Genomic DNA, 17,531 nt, shown 5'->3' with positions numbered 1-17,531 from the left:
CAGAGTGAAAAGGAAAAGTGCAAATATAATCTACAGTAAAACATTAATATACATCTGCCAAAAAGTAGATGTAGGTTTGAACTGATCCTCTGACCTTATTAATTAACCTAGGAGAAGGCCACAGTCAGCAAACTGGCCAGGCAATGATTAAATTCTTAATTCTCTGAAGGAAAATGTAGCCAAAATGAATTTGAGTCTCAGTTTTTAATGGAAAGTTTGTAGAATTAATTCACTTAGCTGTCCTGGAACAGTTAGTGAACAAATTTGCCATCCAGGTAACTTTACTTGTTAATTAGCTGTCATCAAAAGGAAGTGCTTTGTCTTAGAAGCAGGAATTTTTCAGGACTGAAAGTAATGAAGTATCCAACTGCTTGTACCCTAGGTGACCTCCCTGGTTCAGTTACTCAGTGACCCCTTTTATAGGACACTTGAAGGCTTCCGGATGCTGGTCGAAAAAGAGTGGCTCTCTTTTGGTCATAAATTCAGTCAGCGGAGCAGCTTGACCCTCAGCTGTCAGGGCAGTGGTTTCACTCCAGTCTTCCTACAGTTCTTAGATTGTGTACACCAGGTAAGTAGAGCAAGCTTAAATCGACTTGATATAAGAGAAAGAAAAGACGTAGCATTTACTGAGCATTGCATTGCTGTGCCAGGTACCTTTATGTCACAGCTCTGATGGACTCAGCCATAAGACTTGCTAAAATTTCAGCAGTAGATTCCTGAAAATGGAAAAGAAAAAGAACTAGTTGGTTTCTGAAACTAGGCTAACTGAGCTGGCTCCCAAGTGAAGCGGGCAGCACTCTAAATTACCATCTAATGTAACGGAGCAAACTTGGCTTGTTCTCGAAGAAGGTTTGATCTAGTGTAGAACAGCAAAACTCTCTAGGTGTTGGCCGACCCTGAAATCCAGCACGTAGTCTTCCCATTTCGGGAGGACCCTACTTTATGCCTGAAAATATAGGAGGTAGAGCTTAACCCCCTAGAGAAAGAATCAGGGCCCGACCAGGCAAGCCTCTGAGGTTGAGAACAATGCCTCAGTTCTACTGGGTGGCATAATCAGGGCTAATCAAGAGACCAGACAGAGGGCTTCCCTGGTGGCGCAGTGGTTAAGAATCTGCCTGCCAAGTTAGGGGACACGGGTTCCATCCCTGGTCCGGGAAGATCCCACATGCCGCAGAGCAACTAAGCCCATGTGCCACAACTACTGAGCCTGCGAGCCACAACTACTGAAGCCTGCACACCTAGAGCTGGTACTCTGCAACAAGAGAAGCCACCGCAATGAGAAGCCTGCACACCACAATGAAGAGTAGCCCACGCTCACCGCAACTAGAGAAAGCCCGTGTGCAGCAACGAAGACCCAACACAGCCAAAAATAAATAAATAAAATAAATTTATTTTTAAAAAAAGAGAGAGACCAGACAGAAACCCAGGTATATAATCCAGTCAAACCCAGTGGGAGCTGGGAGTGGGGGAGATGTGAATGCTCTGGGCTCCCTCTTACCTTCACCTCAGGCCTTGGTCAGTATTGGGCTTGAGAATTGGATGGCACTGGGTTTACAAGTTGAAGGCATTGGCACCAGTGGCTAAAATGGCCTAGAAAAAGTAAGGTTGACACTTTTAGCCTGTTTCATCTGCACCACAACAGTGAATGGGTTCTGGCATGTCAAATATATTTGTCAGAACAGTGAGCCTCTTTGAAATTGAAATACATTGGCCTCAAGTATCTGTTGGAAAGAAGAGTAAAAATGTTTTTAGGAACCAGTATTGGAACTAGGTCATCTTATGTATGGTTATGTTTTGTTTTGTTTGTTTTGTTTTTTATTCCATTAATCACTTGATCAGCTCTATCAATTCACTTCATAATTTTTAAAAAATGTATTTACAGTGTATAATTCAGTAGTTTTTAGTATATTCAGAGTTGTGCAATTACCACAAGCAATTTCAGATTATTTTATCACCCCAAAACAAACTCCATACCCATTAGCAGTGACTTTTCCATCGACCCCATCCCCTACATACACAAACACTGGAGGTTGTGTTTTTGATTGCTCCAATCAGCTTCTTAAAGAAAAGACCTATTGAATAATTTTAGTTGATTTGAGTAGTATCTGGAGAAGCTAGTCACAAGGTTGAGCTTATACTTTTAAACTCTTTGCAGCAAATTATATATTTGCTTCCTGTTTGAATATTAGCTTTTTTATTCAGACATCTTTTGGCAAATACATGAGGGAGAAGTTTGAAGTCCATTGTCTCTAAAACAGAAAGCTTAACTGAGACTAAAGGAGAGGAGCAAGCATTTTTTCTCACTTCTGGATAGCTGAACACATACGAGTTCTTCATGAAAGCACTTCTTATCCTGCACATTGTCTTATTATGCTATGCACAGGCTATTTCCTGCCTCCATGCCTATATCCCACTACCATCTGCAGTCATCATTACTGATATTTCTTGACCGCTTACTATGTGCCAGGCACTGTTCTCAGCACTATATTTTATTCCATGATTCTTTCTAAGTAATCTTTGAACCTTTTCCTGGCCCCTTCATTTGTATTCTTATGAACCGTGTACAGACTTCTTTGGTAGCATCTGTACACTAGAATCTATCTATTTGTACGTGTCTGTTGCTACTTAGACTGAGAATTCTTGGGAGAAGGGTCTATGTTATATTAATCTTCATATCCCTAATATCTAATGCAATTATAATTTTAGTCTCTGGAATGTAGTAGACCCTCAATAAATACATATAACAAGTAAATAAATGAAAATTTGAATGACCACCTGGTTCAGCCTTGTTGAGGCTCTCACCACCCTTCATTAAGACCATCTAGGATGTCCTGAGTTGCTAATAACATCTTCTATGTGCTCAGATATGAAGCTGTTACTCTCTTTTACAAAAATCTTTAAAGCAGACAAAAAACTTTCAGTGGCTCTACATTTCTTAAAGAATTACTCTTCCTCACATCCAATTTGAATATAATAATGTCAAAATTTCACTTGAAAGGTTCTTAAGGATCCTCACTGGATGCCTCTGTTGTCTTAATAAGTACACTCAACCAATTTTACCCCTGCATTGAAATAATATCACTCTTGGGCTTCCCTGGTGGCACAGTGGTGGAGAATCCGCCTGCCAGTGCAGTGGACACGGGTTCGATCCCTGGTCCGGGAAGATCCCACATGCTGCAGAGCAACTAAGCCCGTACGCCACAACTACTGAGCCTGTGCTCTAGAGCCCATGAGCCACAACTACTGAGCCCATGTGCTACAACTACTAAAGCCCGCACACCTAGAGCCCATGCTTCACGAGAGAAGCCACTGCAATGAGAAGCCCGTGCACTGCAACGAAGAGTAGCCCCCGCTCGCTGCAACTAGAGAAAGCCCGTTCACAGCAATGAAGACCCAACACAGCCAAAAATACATAAATAAAATAAATAAATTTATAAAAAGAAAAAAAAATCACTCTTTATTCAGTTGAATACCAGATGAAGCAGTTGACTTGCTTTTAATGTCTTTGGCCTATAAAAATGGATATCTTTAAAAATTAAAATCACAATCTTCATAATGTGGTGTTCACACTTAAAGAACATGTAGGGATTAAAAAAAAAAAACAGAAAAAATCAAACCAAGAACTGGTTCTTTTAAAGGGTAAACAAAACTGACAAACCTGGCCAGGCTCTCCAAGAAGAGAGAGAGAACCCAAAGAGAAAAAAGAAATGAAAAAGGAGAAATCTCAACTGATATCACAGACATACAAAAAAACATAAGAGAATACTATGAACAATTATATGCCAACAAATTTGACAACCTAGAAGAAATGGACAACTTTCTAGAAACATACAGCCACCTAAATTGAATCAAGAAGAAATAGATAATTTGAACAGACTGATCACTAGAAGTGAAATAGAATCTGTAATTTTAAAAAACTGCCTGCAAACAAAAGGCCAGGACCAGATAGCTTCACAGGCAAATTCTACCAAACATACAAAGAAGAACTCATATGGATTCTTCTCAAACTCTTCCAAAAGACTGAAGAGAAGGGAACACTCCCAAAGACATTCTGTGATGCCACCATCACCCTGATACCAAAACCATACAAAGATCCCACCAAAAAAGAAAATTACAGACCAATATCTTTGATGAATATAGATGCAAAAATTCTCAACAAAATATTAGGAAACCAAATCCAACACACATAAAAAAACCTCACAACCAAGTGAGGTTCATCACACATTCACAAGTATGGTTCAACATATGCAAATCAATCAGTGTAATACACCACATTAAGAAAAGTCAAAAACCACATGATCATCTCAATGGATGCAGAAAAGGCATTTGACAAAATTCAACATCCATTCATGATAAAAACTCTTACCAAAGTGGGTACACAGGGAACATATCTCAACATAATGAAAGGTATTTATGACAAACCCACAGCCAATGTAATACTCAATGGTGAAAAGCTGAAAGCCTTCCTACTAAAATCTGGAACAAGACAAGGATGCCCACTCTCACCCCTTCTATTCAGCATAGTATTGGAAGTCCTAGCCACAGCAATCAGACAAGAAAAAGAAATAAAACATATTCAAATTAGAAGGGAAGAGGTAAAATTGTCACTATATGCAGATGACATGATACTATATATAGAAAACCCTAAGGATTCCACACAAAAACTACTAGATCTAATAAATGAATTCAGCAAAGTAGTAGGATACAAGATTAACATTCAGAAATCAGTTGTATTCCTTTACACTAACTATGAAATAGAAAGGGAATGTAAAAAAAAAAAAAGTACCTTTTAAAATTGCACCAAAAAAAAAAAAATACCTAGGAATAAACTTGACCAAGGAGGTGAAAGACTTTTACATTGAGAACTATAAAACATTAATAAAGGAAATTAAGGAGGACTCAAAGAAATGGAAAGATATCCCATGCTCTTGGGTTGGAAGAATTAATATTGTTAAAATGGCAGTACTACCCAAAGCAACCTACAGATTTATGCAATCCCTATCAAATTACCCATGACATTTTTCACAGAACTAGAATGACTCAAAAATTTATATGGAATCATAAAAGACCCAGAATTGCCAAAGCAATTCTGAGGGAAAGAAAACAAAGCAGGAGGCATAATTGTCCCAGACTTCAGACAATACTACAAAGCTGCAGTAATTGAAACAGTGTGGAATGAGAGGAATGGCAGGTAAAGTCACCCATGTAGACTTTTTTTAATAAGAATTAAACTGAACCCATGTCAACTTTTTTTTTTTTTTTTTCCCCTTGGCCACAGTGCTTTGTTTGCGGGTTCTTAGTTCCCTGACCAGGGATTGAACCCAGGCCCTTGGTAGTGAAGGCATGGATGGAGTCCTAACCACTGGACTGCCAGGGAATTCCCATAATTCCCATGTCAACTTTTTTAAAAGAATTAAACTGAGAATAGGACACTTGTTTACAAACTTCTTTACTGAGTATTTTAAGATATCATCCATATTTGAAAATATCCATATTTTTGGTTTCACATATTTTTATCCTAAAATTAACTTAAACCTTTTTTATGGCTGAAATAAAAGTTTGTAACTGTTTCTTTTTCATATAATATGTTGAGGTAACATCCTCAGATTTCAAAGGGTGAAATAAAGTTTAAAGGAAGTAAGTTTAACTGCTGTTTCCACAAATGAGGGATTAAAACTCTAATGACAACTTCCCCCACAGAAAATAATTATAAAATGAGACATGGGGAAAGGAAACTTTTCAACAAATGGTATTGGAATAACTGTATATCTATATAGAAAACTATGAACCCTGACCCTTACATCATTCACAGAAATTTACCTGAAATGGATCATAGATTTAAATGGCTAAAGGAAATTATTCAAGCAGAAAATAAATGATAAAAGAAGGAATCTCGGGATATCAGGAAGGAAAAAAGAACAGAAAGTAAAATATGGATAAATACAATAGACTTTTCTCCTCCTCTTCAGTTTTCTAAATTGATGGTTGAAGCAAAAATTGTAACAGTTTTTGATGTTCTCAATATATGTAGAGGAAATAGTTAAGACAATTATAAATGGGGGAGCACAAAGGGATGTAAAGGGAAGTAAGGTTTCTACACTTCACTAAAATGTCAACACCAGTCAACTGTAACAAGATATGTAATGTAATACCCAGAATGACCACTAAAAAAGCTACATAAAGACATACACTCAAAAACACTATAGATAACTCAAAATAAAATTCTAAAAAATGTTCAAGTAATCCACAGAAGGCAGGGAAAAGAAAACAGAAAAAAAAAATAGAACTGAAGACAAAAAGTAAAATGACAGACTTCAGCCCTAACATACCAGTAATTGCATTAAAAATGGAAATGGTCTAAATAAAACATGACATAACAGTATGCTTTTTATAAGAAACTTGGTTCAAATATGAAAGTATTGTTATAGAAGTTGTATTTATAATAGCCAGAAATTGCAGGAGGGAGGGGACAAAATGTCCTGAAACAGGTAAATGGCTAAACAAACTGGTGCATCCGTACCATGGAACACTATTCAGCAATGAAAAGGGGTGAGCTGCTGATATAAGCGACAATTTGAATGGATCTCAAGAGCATGATGTTGAGTGAAGAAAACACAATCTCCAATGGTCACATACTGTATGATTCCATTTATATAACATTCTCAAAATGAGAAGATTATAGAGATAGAGAATAAATTATTGGTTGTGAGGGTTTGGAGATAGTGGGGGAGGGGAATGGGTGTGACTATAAAGGGGTAGCATGAAAAACAAACCAATTGTCCATCAGCTGGTGAACAAATGAACAAATTCTGGTACATGCATGCAATGGAATACTACTCAGCAAGCAAAAGGAATGAAATGTTAATATACACAACAATATGGATGAGTCTTAAAATCATGATCAATGAAAAAAGTCAGATATATCTCATCACAAGGGACTTCCCTGGTGGCACAGTGGTTAAGAATCTGCCTGCCAATGCAGGGGACACAGGTTCAAGCCCTGGTCCAGGAAGATCCCATATGCCATGGAGTAGCTAAGCCCATGTGCCACAACTACTGAGCCTGCGCTCTAGAGCCCGCAAGCCACAATTACTGAGCCTGCGTGCCACAACTACTGAAGCCCGTGTGCCTAGAGCCTGTGCTCCACAACAAGAGAAGCCACGGCAATGAGAAGCCCGCTCACTGCAACGAAGAGTAGTCCCTGCTCACCGCAACTAGAGAAAGCCTGCACGTAGCAACGAAGACACAATGCAGCCAAAAATAAATAAATAAATTTATAAAATAAAATTAAAAATCTCATCACAAGGAGAAAATTTTTTTTCTTTTCATTTTATCTATATGAGATGGTGGAGGTTAAACCTACTGTGGTCATCATTTCACAGTATATGTAATTCAAACGATCATGCTATAGCGTTAAACCTATACAGTGATGTATGCCAATTATTTCTCAATAAAATCGGGTAAAATGGGTAAAAAAGACTACAGACTACACAGTATATGATTTCATTTATAGGAAACCCTAAAAAAGGCAAAATGGTAGTGGCAGAAAAACAGATCAGTGGTTGCCTGGAACCAGTGGTCAGGGGAGGGGGTCGACTTCGAAAGGACATGAGCAAACTTTATAGGATGAGGGAACTGTTCTGTATCCTCACTGTGGTGGTGGTTATACAAATGTATAACCAAATGAACAGTGACCAAAACTAATCAACTGTAGGCTTAAAATAGGGAAATTTTAGTATATTTAAATTATACTTCACTGAATATGAAAAAAAAATTTAATGAGTAAGTCCAACTTCTTAGTAAACTGGAGTTCTAAAAAAAAAAAACCAGCAGCTCTCTAGTTTCTCTAGAGAAAAATTTGCCATTGTGATACCCAGAAAGTACCTATAACCCTGGCTGCCTGCTTTCTGGAAGCACGGTAGGAAATAGGTCCAGGGAAATCCCAGTTAAGTGTGCAGAGTTTTACTTTTTCTGTACTGTTTTCAGTCTCATCATTAACCCAGTTGTGCGTGGTGTTCCCAAGTCCAGAACTTACCAAGTTTGGTTTTTCCAGAGAACAAACCTCTAATCTCTTGCTTGCAAGAAGGTAGTCATGAGGTAGGAAAGACTACATGAGATAGGAAAGGACCCTGGAGGTCTCACCACTGCCTCTCTAGACTTACAACTAGTTCTCATTTTTAGCCCCCCTTTTCCTCCTCTATAGGACTTGGGCCTCTGAGTCCTGAGCCTTTCTGGGTTTACAGGGCAAACTGTTACCTTTTCAAATCATTTTCATCCCAGTGTAGCTTCTCATCTCCGGTCACTTTCTGCTATTCTTCCTTCTGTTTTCCATCTTTCTGAATTTTCTTGGCCTGCTACTGTCTCCCCTCCCTTTCTCCCCACCTCGTTTTCGACTTTTACCTTTTAAAAATTCCTTTCCTTTAATTGAGGGAGAGTTGCTGGGGACTGAGTTTGTATGGCTGAATTTGGCTTAAGTTAAATACAGTATGAAATGTGTTAAATACCCATATTCAACTTGCAGAATTCTGCATACCTAAATATTAGAGTCAGCAAAAGAATCTACTCACAATCAGTAAGAAATTTCAGTTAGTTCTGAAACTGAAAACAAAAGTTGACTTTTAATGAAAACTCAATTATTTGTAGGTGAATGCTTCACAAACTGTAGAAAATAATATTGTTCCGGGTCTGAAGACTCCTTTAGTATGATTTCAAATCTGGTCATACTGCATTAAAAAAAATTAAAATATAAATTTTTAAAACTTTGAACCCTTCAACTTAATACTCTCACACATAATAACCTGAGTTCAGGCAAGTCATGGCAAAGTGAGTCTGTGACATTAACTGCAGTATTTAAAGAATGCTTGGCTATGGTAGGTGTCAGTTTTGGTGAAGTAGATTATTTTGTGCTGAAAAGGGACAATTTATTCATTCAAAAACAGAAGACTATAGTTAACAAATAGAGCTTTTGATTCTTGCTGACTTAATTATAAGGTAGTGTTTCATCATCTCCGACATAGTGGTTTTAGGCATTAGAAAATGCCTTCTTCGAATACCTTTCAACTGAACACTAATGGTTTACATGACTCTGGCTTTTGCCAGACAGTTCGAATTAGTGCTATCCTCAGTCTCTCAGGAGCACAAAACAGAGCCAAGCCTCAACAACATTTTAAAAAATAAGTGCAAAATTATGCAGCAGCTAGCAAAACTTCCCCAGGTGGAATGTGTTCCCTGCTTATTAACCTTTTCTAACATGCGGAATGCCAAAAGGCAGTCCATGGACGTATGCCTAGACTTGCCCATTAGTACTAATAGAGTTACAAAGAAAACAGATGAAGCGCTGATCTCAAATTAGAACTGCCTCATCATATAAAAAGCCATTGTTTGTGCCAGTGTATCCAGGTGTCAGATGAATTATAAATGCTAGATCAGTTTCATAATAGCAACATCTGGCAGATTTTTTGTTGCTTCTAAAAGAAATTGGCTTAGCTCAAATGATATCATTACAGGATGCTTCCTTTTCTTAAAATAGTTGAACCAAATTCAGAAGGAAAATACATCCAAATACAAAAAAAAATTTTTTTTTTACCTAAAATTTCTTTTTAAAATATAATACTAAGGGAAAAGATATGTATAATATGAATGAAAGCATGACGTATACGAAAGCATCTCCTTTATTCCAGCATTAGAGTAAATCTTTGAGTGCGTCTTAGAACTTTCTCATTATTTCCTACTTTGAGAAAAGCAAGTAACAGTTATAACTTTGCCTTTGAAGTTTATTCAAATTGTAAATTGACTCACTCTGGTCTGGCTTTGTGGTATGATTCTCCCTACAGTTACCATATGCCAGCACTATGCTAGGTCCTATTCCAAAGAGAAAACCTATTTGCCTTTTAAAGATACGAGCTTTCCCTGTGAGTGCATGTGTGAGGAGCTAAGTCGCTCTCACATAGGTCTATTACTCTAAAATTTATCCATGCATATTGGCAAAATAACTGCAGTTAATTGATTCATGGTGTATTCAAGAGTTTCTGGTGTCCGCCTGCTTCCCAGTCAACTGAAAATTGGCAAAAGTTGACACACTCCAAGCTGATTTATAACAAAGCAACTTCACATTAAAGCTTTTAATATTTGAGCCCATAAAGTAAGTCTGAGTTTGCCTATCAGTCCCATTTACTAATTTTTGATCTTTAACAAATTATTCAGCCTCTCTGTGCTTCAATTTCTTTATATATGTATATATCTCAGAAGGATTAAAAATCTTATGTGAAGTGTTTGGCACAGTACAGAAGGTATACAATTAATGTTTATTAAATCTTAATCTGTGAAATAACAAAAACTAGTGTTAGCCACCTATTTTTCTAGGGTGTGTCTAACATACCCATAATTTTTTAAATGTTGATACCATTAAATATAGGGTCTCTTATAGCTTAATATTTCTAATTCCTGAAAGCAAAATCCAATTTTAACTTATTATATTTTATTCCCAAAATGTTGATCTTTCCTGGGATTTGAGTCATAGCTTATTTTTATGGGCCTTTAAATTTTACAAAGTACTTAATGGCATATGGGCAAAAAATAAGACCCTATAAATTCATATTTCTCCAAATTCCATTTCAGATTCTCTTCCTATAAATAAGTGAAATTGGCAGATTTTACTCCATAATGGAAAACAAAACCAAAATGCCTCAAACAGCTTAGTCTTAGTATTTTAAATCTGTATATTTTTTCTCTTCATCAAGATAAATGCAAAATTATTTTGAACAACAGAATCCAGATGATGACTGAAAGAGGCCTAAAACTCTATTCATCAGCATATTTGGGGAAATGCTCACATAGAATTAATTTATAGGCTGAGATGCCTGTCATTCCCAATTCTACATAATACAGTAAGGCTAAGTTTATTTGAAACAGACTTGCCTTTAGGCCCCCCAGATCTTGTGGCCAAGAATAAAGAAAACTAATGAAACCAAAAGCTTTTGTTTGAAAAGATCAATAAAATTAATAAACCTCTAGCCAGACTGATCAAAGAAAAGACACAAATTACCAATATTAGAAATGAGAATGATAACATCCCTACAGATTCTACAGATATTAAAAGGACCATAAGGGAATATTGTGAACAATTTTGCATCAATAAAATTAAAAATTTAGTTGAAATGGACAAATGCCTTGAAAGACACAAACTACCCCACTCACTCAAGAAGAAATACATAATTTGAATACGCCTATGTCTATTAAGGAAATTGAAATTGTAGTTAAAATCTTTCCACACTGAAAACTTCAGGCCTAGGTGGCTTCACTGGTAAATTCTACCAAGTATTTAAGGAAGAAATAATAGCAGTTCTACAAAGACTCTTAACAGAAAATTTAAGCAAAGGGAGTACTTCCCAACTCAGTCTATGAGGCCAGCATTAACCAAGTCTGACAAAGACAGAAAAAGAAAACTATAGGTCAGTATCCCTGATGATCATAGATTCAAATTTTCTAAACAAAATTTCAGCAAATCAAATTCAACAATATATTTAAAAGGTAATATACCATGGTCAAATGGGGTTTATTCCAGGAATGCACAGTCAGTTTCATATTTGAAATCAATGTAACTCACCATATTAAGGAACTTAAAAAAAAATACATCATCTCAATAGATGCAGAAAAAGCATTTGACAAAATATAATATCCATTCCTTGTGAAAATTCTCAGGAATCTTCTCAAACTAAAAATAGTATCTATTAAAAAAAAAGTACAGCTAACATCATACTTAATAGTGAAAGACTGAACACTTTCCTCCTAAGATCAGGAACAAGACGTGAATGCCTGCTTCACCACCTCTGTTCAACATTGTACTAAAGGTCATAGCCATGCAATAAGGCAAGAAAATGGTAATAATAAAGACATTCACGGGACTTCCCTGGTGGTCCAGTGGGTAAGACTCCACGATCCCAATGCAGGGGGCCCAGGTTTGATTCCTTGTTGGGGAACTAGATCCCGCATGCCTCAACTAAGTCTGCGTGCCACAACTAAGAAATCTGTGTGCCACAACTAAGAGTCCACATGCCACAATGAAGGTCCCTTGTGCCGCGACTAAGACCTGGCACAGCCAAAATAAATTTTTTTTAATTAAATCAAATTGAACATTTGGGGGGAAAATTAAATGATTTTAAAAAGACATCCGTGTTAGAAAGGGAGAAGTAAAACTATCTTTATTCACAAACAATATGATTGTCCATGGAATCTATCCCCCCCCCCAAAAAAAGAAAAAAAGCTACTAGATTAAATGAGTTTTTAGCAAGGCTGCAGAATACATGCTCAGTATACAAAAATCAATACTGGCAATAAACCATTGGAAAACTGAAACTTAAAAATCATTACCATTTACAACAGTATCAAAAAACATGAAAGAAATCTAGCAAAATACATTAAAGACCTGAACACTGAAACTATAAAACATTACTAAGAGAAATTAAAGACCTAAATAAATCAAGAAATACCTGTTGTTCATGGATCAGAAAACTCAATGTTGTTAAGATGTCAGTCTCCCCAAATTAAAGATTCAGTGTAATCACAATAAAACTCCTAGGAGGCTATTTTGTAGAAATTGGCAAACTATAAAATCCATATGGAAACGCAAAGGATCTAGAATAGCCAAAACAACTTTGAAAAAGAACAAAAGTGGAGGACTAGCACTATCTGATTTTATTATAAAGGTATAGTAATCAAGACAGTGTGATAATTGGTACAAAGATAGACAAATAGATCAATGGAATAGAGTCCAGGAATAGTTCCATACATATATGATATGTGGACAACTGATTTTTGACAAAGATGCAAAAGTAATAGGTAGAAATATGATGTTACTTATTTGTGGAATCTAAAATATGATACAAATAACTTACTTACAAAGCAGAAACGGACTCACAGACCTAGAAAACAAATTTATGGCTACCAAAGGGCAAAGGGGGTGGGGAGGGATAAATTAAGAGTTTGGGATTAGCAGATACAAACTACTACATTTAAAATAGATAAAAAAACAAGGTCCTACTGTATAGGGAACTGCACAGGGAACTGTATTCAATGTCCTGTAATAAACCATTATATATATATGGTTATATAATATCCATTGGATATTATATAACCATATATATATATATATATATATAAAACCATTATATATATATATATATAAAACGGAACCACTTTGCCATACACCAGAAACTAATACAACATTGAAAATCAGCTATATTTCAATAAAAAAATTTTAATTAAAAAAATTTAAAGCAATAGGTAGAGAAAGACTAATCTTTTCAACAAATGGTACCAGACAATTGGATTTCCAGATGCAAAAAAAAATTAACTTCGACCCATACCTTGCATCAATATAAAAACTAATTCAAAAGGGATCATAGATCTTAAATATAAGATCTACTATAAAACTTCTAGAAGAAAACATAGGAAGAAATCCTTGTGATCTTGGGTTATTAGGCAAGGATATCTTAGATTCAACACCAAAAGCATCATCCATAAAAGAAAAAATTGATAAATTAGACTTCGTCAAAATTAAAACCTTTTGTTCTTCAAAAATCACTGTTATGAAAATGAAAAGACAAATCACAGAGTGGGAGAAAACATTTGCAAGTCATGTCTGCTGGAGGACTCGTATCCAGAATATATAAAGAATTCTCAAAACAATATATAAGAAACAACCAACCTATTTTTTTTAATGGCAAAACATTTATACTGACTTCATCAAAGATACATAGTTGAAAAATTAGCACATGAAGATACTTGACATCATTTATCATTAGGAAATGCAACTTAAAATCAAAATAAGATATTACTAAATACCTATTTTAATGACTAAAATTTTAAAACTGACCACCCCAAGTGTTAGCAAGGATGTGGAAGAACTGGAACTTTCTAACACTGCTGGTGGGAATATAAAATTATACCATTGTTTGAGAAAACAGTTCTTAAAAACTTAAACATACCTACCTACCAGGTGATTCAGCATTCCATTCCTAGGCAGTTACACAAGAGAAATGAAGTCCTTATGCCCATAAAAACACTCATACATAACTGTTCACAACAACATTATATGTAATAACCAAAAATCTAGAAGCAACCCAATGTCCATCCACAGGTGAATGAATAAACAAATTGTGGTATATCCATGCAGTAGAATACTACTTAACTGTAGAAAGGAATTTACTACTGCTAACCCAACAACATGGATGCATCTCAAATAATTATGCTTAGTGAAAGAAGGCATACAAAAAAAAAGTACATACTTATGATTCCATTTATATAAAGTTCTAGTAAATGCAAATTAATCTGTAATGACAAAAAGCAAATCAGTCATTGCTGGCAGAGGAGGGTGCAGGAAGATGCAAAAGGAGCCCAAGGAAACTTTTGGGAGTTATGGATGATATGTTCACTATGTCGATTGTGGTGGTGATTTCACAGATGTGTGGAGATGTCAGAAGGTATCAAATTGTACACTTTAAATATATGCAGCTTATTGTATGTCAATTATACCTCATTAAAGTTGTTTAAAAAAATCCTGCGGCTAACAAACCTCTAAACTCTCATGCATTCCCTGTAATAAGTTCTTAGAGGCAGTCTCTTTGGCCTGATCCCATTTCATCTATTAAAACAATACTTAACAGAAGGAGAAGGAAGCACGTGGATTGTGCCTTGTGGAGACCACTGTGGTGGGATACAGCAGAAGAGGCCAGGTGTCCCATTGACGAGGAAAAAAAGCCAATTAACTGGACAAACTGAGTCCCTGGGATGTAGGACTAAATGGTGGAGAAAGCACCAGATTTTGTCTTGTGAATACAGTCAGGTCTTTGTTTCTCATTATGGTAAAAAGACATTTCAGAAAATCCCTTGTATTTCTTAATGTTGGATTCCAAATGCGGTTATCTAGGCATTAATCAACCCAGCATTTGATTCAGGTCAATTTGATTTTTTTTTCATTGAAGAAATTTTCATATGCTTGTTGCGTAAACTGTTGCTACACAGTAAAAAAAAAAAAAAAAAATTGTTCCTACTCCAGTATGGGGACAGACTGTTTTTCTTTCCCCAAGCAGTTAGCAACTGCAGGTGCCATTGTGGCACACAGATGCAGACACTGCTGCCCCCAAGCTCTCACACGTTAATGTTTTCTAAGCACCAATTCCAATTCAAGCAAGGCTGGTGCCAGCGGCCTTGGAGAAGTGTTTAGCTTTTCTAACGTAATTGTGGAGTGCAGGGTTTGTGGTGAGGCCAGTCACTCAGTACCGTGGGCTATGAAAGCATTTTTCCACTTGTAGAGGAGTTTTGCTTCTAGTCCTAGCATCTGATCTCCCTGAAATGCCTGTAAGTTCAACTTAAGGTCGTACTCATTATCATTTCCATTCTACTTTACCTCAGAACTGGGTCATTAAAATTATATTCCTAAGCATATTAAATATCAGAATAATCAAGGAAAGATACAGCTATGTGTGAGGCAAGTGGTTTTTATGGAGAACAGTCATTGAGAGAAATGTTTTGTTATTCTGGAGCTTTGTTTAATACGTTTTTAAAAGAGTTTTTAGAACTGTCGTGGACTGGGTCAGTGGAAATAGCCCTGAACTCTTCTTCCCCTGGACACAGTGAGCCAACGGTCTGGACTGTGATTACCAAGGTTTATTCCAAGGGCTGTTGGGGCAAAGTTGTTTATGGAGCTCACCCCACCCAAGCACATTGCAGATTCTCCTCCCTGAGACTCTCAGATTGGTAGAGAACCAAATTCTATCCTCTTGGGCCTGTCTCCTTCTTCTGTCCTACCACCCACAATCCAGGTCACCCCCCTCCATCATGTGCGCACCAGCCCCTTGAGGTGGTGCTACTGATTCTGAACCAGGAACCCAGGCTAAAGAGTTTAAGTTCTAAAATGTAGAATATGGTGCACAACCTCGCTATTCAGAGCCACATCCCAGTTGTCTCATGGAAAGCGTTCCTGTCCTGGGGAGACCAGAACCAACTGGAAGGGCAGTGGCTCAGGTCAAGAAAGCAGGTCCACAGTATACAAGCCCATTGCTTAAGAGTCAAACTCTGTTTTAATACATCTTCTTAACATCCATTTTATGTTGTATTACTTATGATCTAACATTTTAGTTCAATGTAAAAGCCAGAAAAAATGTTATAGGAAAAAAAAACCTTTAATCATCACAGAAAACTAGGTTTCTAATCAGATGATAAACATTGATAAAATCGCTGATATCCAGATCATGACTTTAAATTCCCACTGATCTGTTGGGTAATCAACATATTGCACACATGTCTGCTCTGTTTGGCTGACCAAGTGTTGGTCTACATTGCCAAATTAAAACATGGAGAGGAAAGCTGGCTTTTAGACAGCCTGCCTGCAGTACTCATTTGAAACAGCTTTTAAATAAATACAATTATGATTGGAACTTATCTCAACCAAGCAAAATTCTCTAATTGGTCATGAGAGAGTGAGCAATCCAAAGGTGAGATTGCTGGGTGGACTGGAGAGCGTCACAAGGTCATCAGCCTATCTTCTGCCAACATGAGATGGCTCCATGGAGTCTGCGTACAGGTTGCCCAAAGCACGCTATAGCTCAGTGTGACCGTTCCGGACTCTGCCTTGCTCCCACCCTCCCATGTCATTCCCTCATCCTTATTCCTCTCCCAGTGACCTCACTAAGTTACTGATGGAAAATTAATGTTAAAAGGCATAAGCTCCTCCCCCTTCCCTTGGCACTTGAACATACCTTTCTTTTTATCTACTCTTCTGTCCCTCCTCATTTTTAAGGCTGTTCCCTGTTTCTGGACCCTTAGCCTCATTCATTCTTGCTTTCCCAGGGCCTTACTCTCTTAGTTATCAGCTCTTTCTCCACAGTTTATTCTCTCTCTATTGGCTCCTTCTACATTGCCCTCAGACAGTCACACATTTCTTTTGTCGGGAAAACGTCTCTTGCTGTCCCCCCAAACCACCACCTTCTCTTCTCATTCCTGTCACTGCCAAACTTCTGTAAGTATAATTTTTCTTATTGTATTACACACTATTACACCACAAATGCCTAGAAAGCAAGAACCACAACTTAATGATAATTTGCACATCAAGTATCTAGCACAGTATAAAGTAGTGAATGAGGCACAACCCGAGGAGCCTAGCAAGCCAGGGTTCAAATGTGGGCTCACTGGTTGCTGTGAATGACCTTGGGTAAATTATTTAATCTTGCTCATCTTCAGCTTCCTCATTTGTAAAGCGGGGGAGGGGAGGGTAATAATTCTCATCTTCACAGGATCTGAATAGACATTTTTCCAAAGACATACAAACGGCCAAAGGTACATGAAAAAGTGTTCATCACTCACTAATCATCAGGAAAGTACAAATCGAAACCACAATGAGACATCACTTCACACCTGTTAGAATAGCTGTTATCAAAAAGACAAGAGGTAACAAGTGTTGGTGAGGATGTGGAGAAAAGGGAACCCTTCTTGGGAATGTAAATTGGTGTAGCCACTGTGGAAAACAATATGGA

General features: G+C 37.0%; 1 protein-coding gene across 3 annotated transcripts in view; it reads left to right on the top strand.

Annotated features, from left to right (window-relative positions):
• SBF2 (SET binding factor 2) overlaps positions 1–17,531 on the top strand; it is a 474,973-nt gene that overhangs the window by 443,502 nt on the left and 13,940 nt on the right. For all 3 annotated transcript variants that reach the window (XM_082626802.1, XM_082626803.1, XM_082626801.1), the window contains one exon: positions 383–568. In XM_082626802.1, coding sequence (XP_082482928.1) covers positions 383–568 — 186 coding nt within the window. The remainder of the gene's footprint in view (positions 1–382; positions 569–17,531) is intronic.

Source organism: Mesoplodon mirus, assembly GCF_964341445.2.
Source record: "Mesoplodon mirus genome assembly, chromosome: 7".
Classification (NCBI taxonomy): domain Eukaryota; kingdom Metazoa; phylum Chordata; class Mammalia; order Artiodactyla; family Ziphiidae; genus Mesoplodon; species Mesoplodon mirus.
Note: the sequence above shows the minus strand (reverse complement) of the source record. Positions and strands in the feature narration are given on the sequence as shown.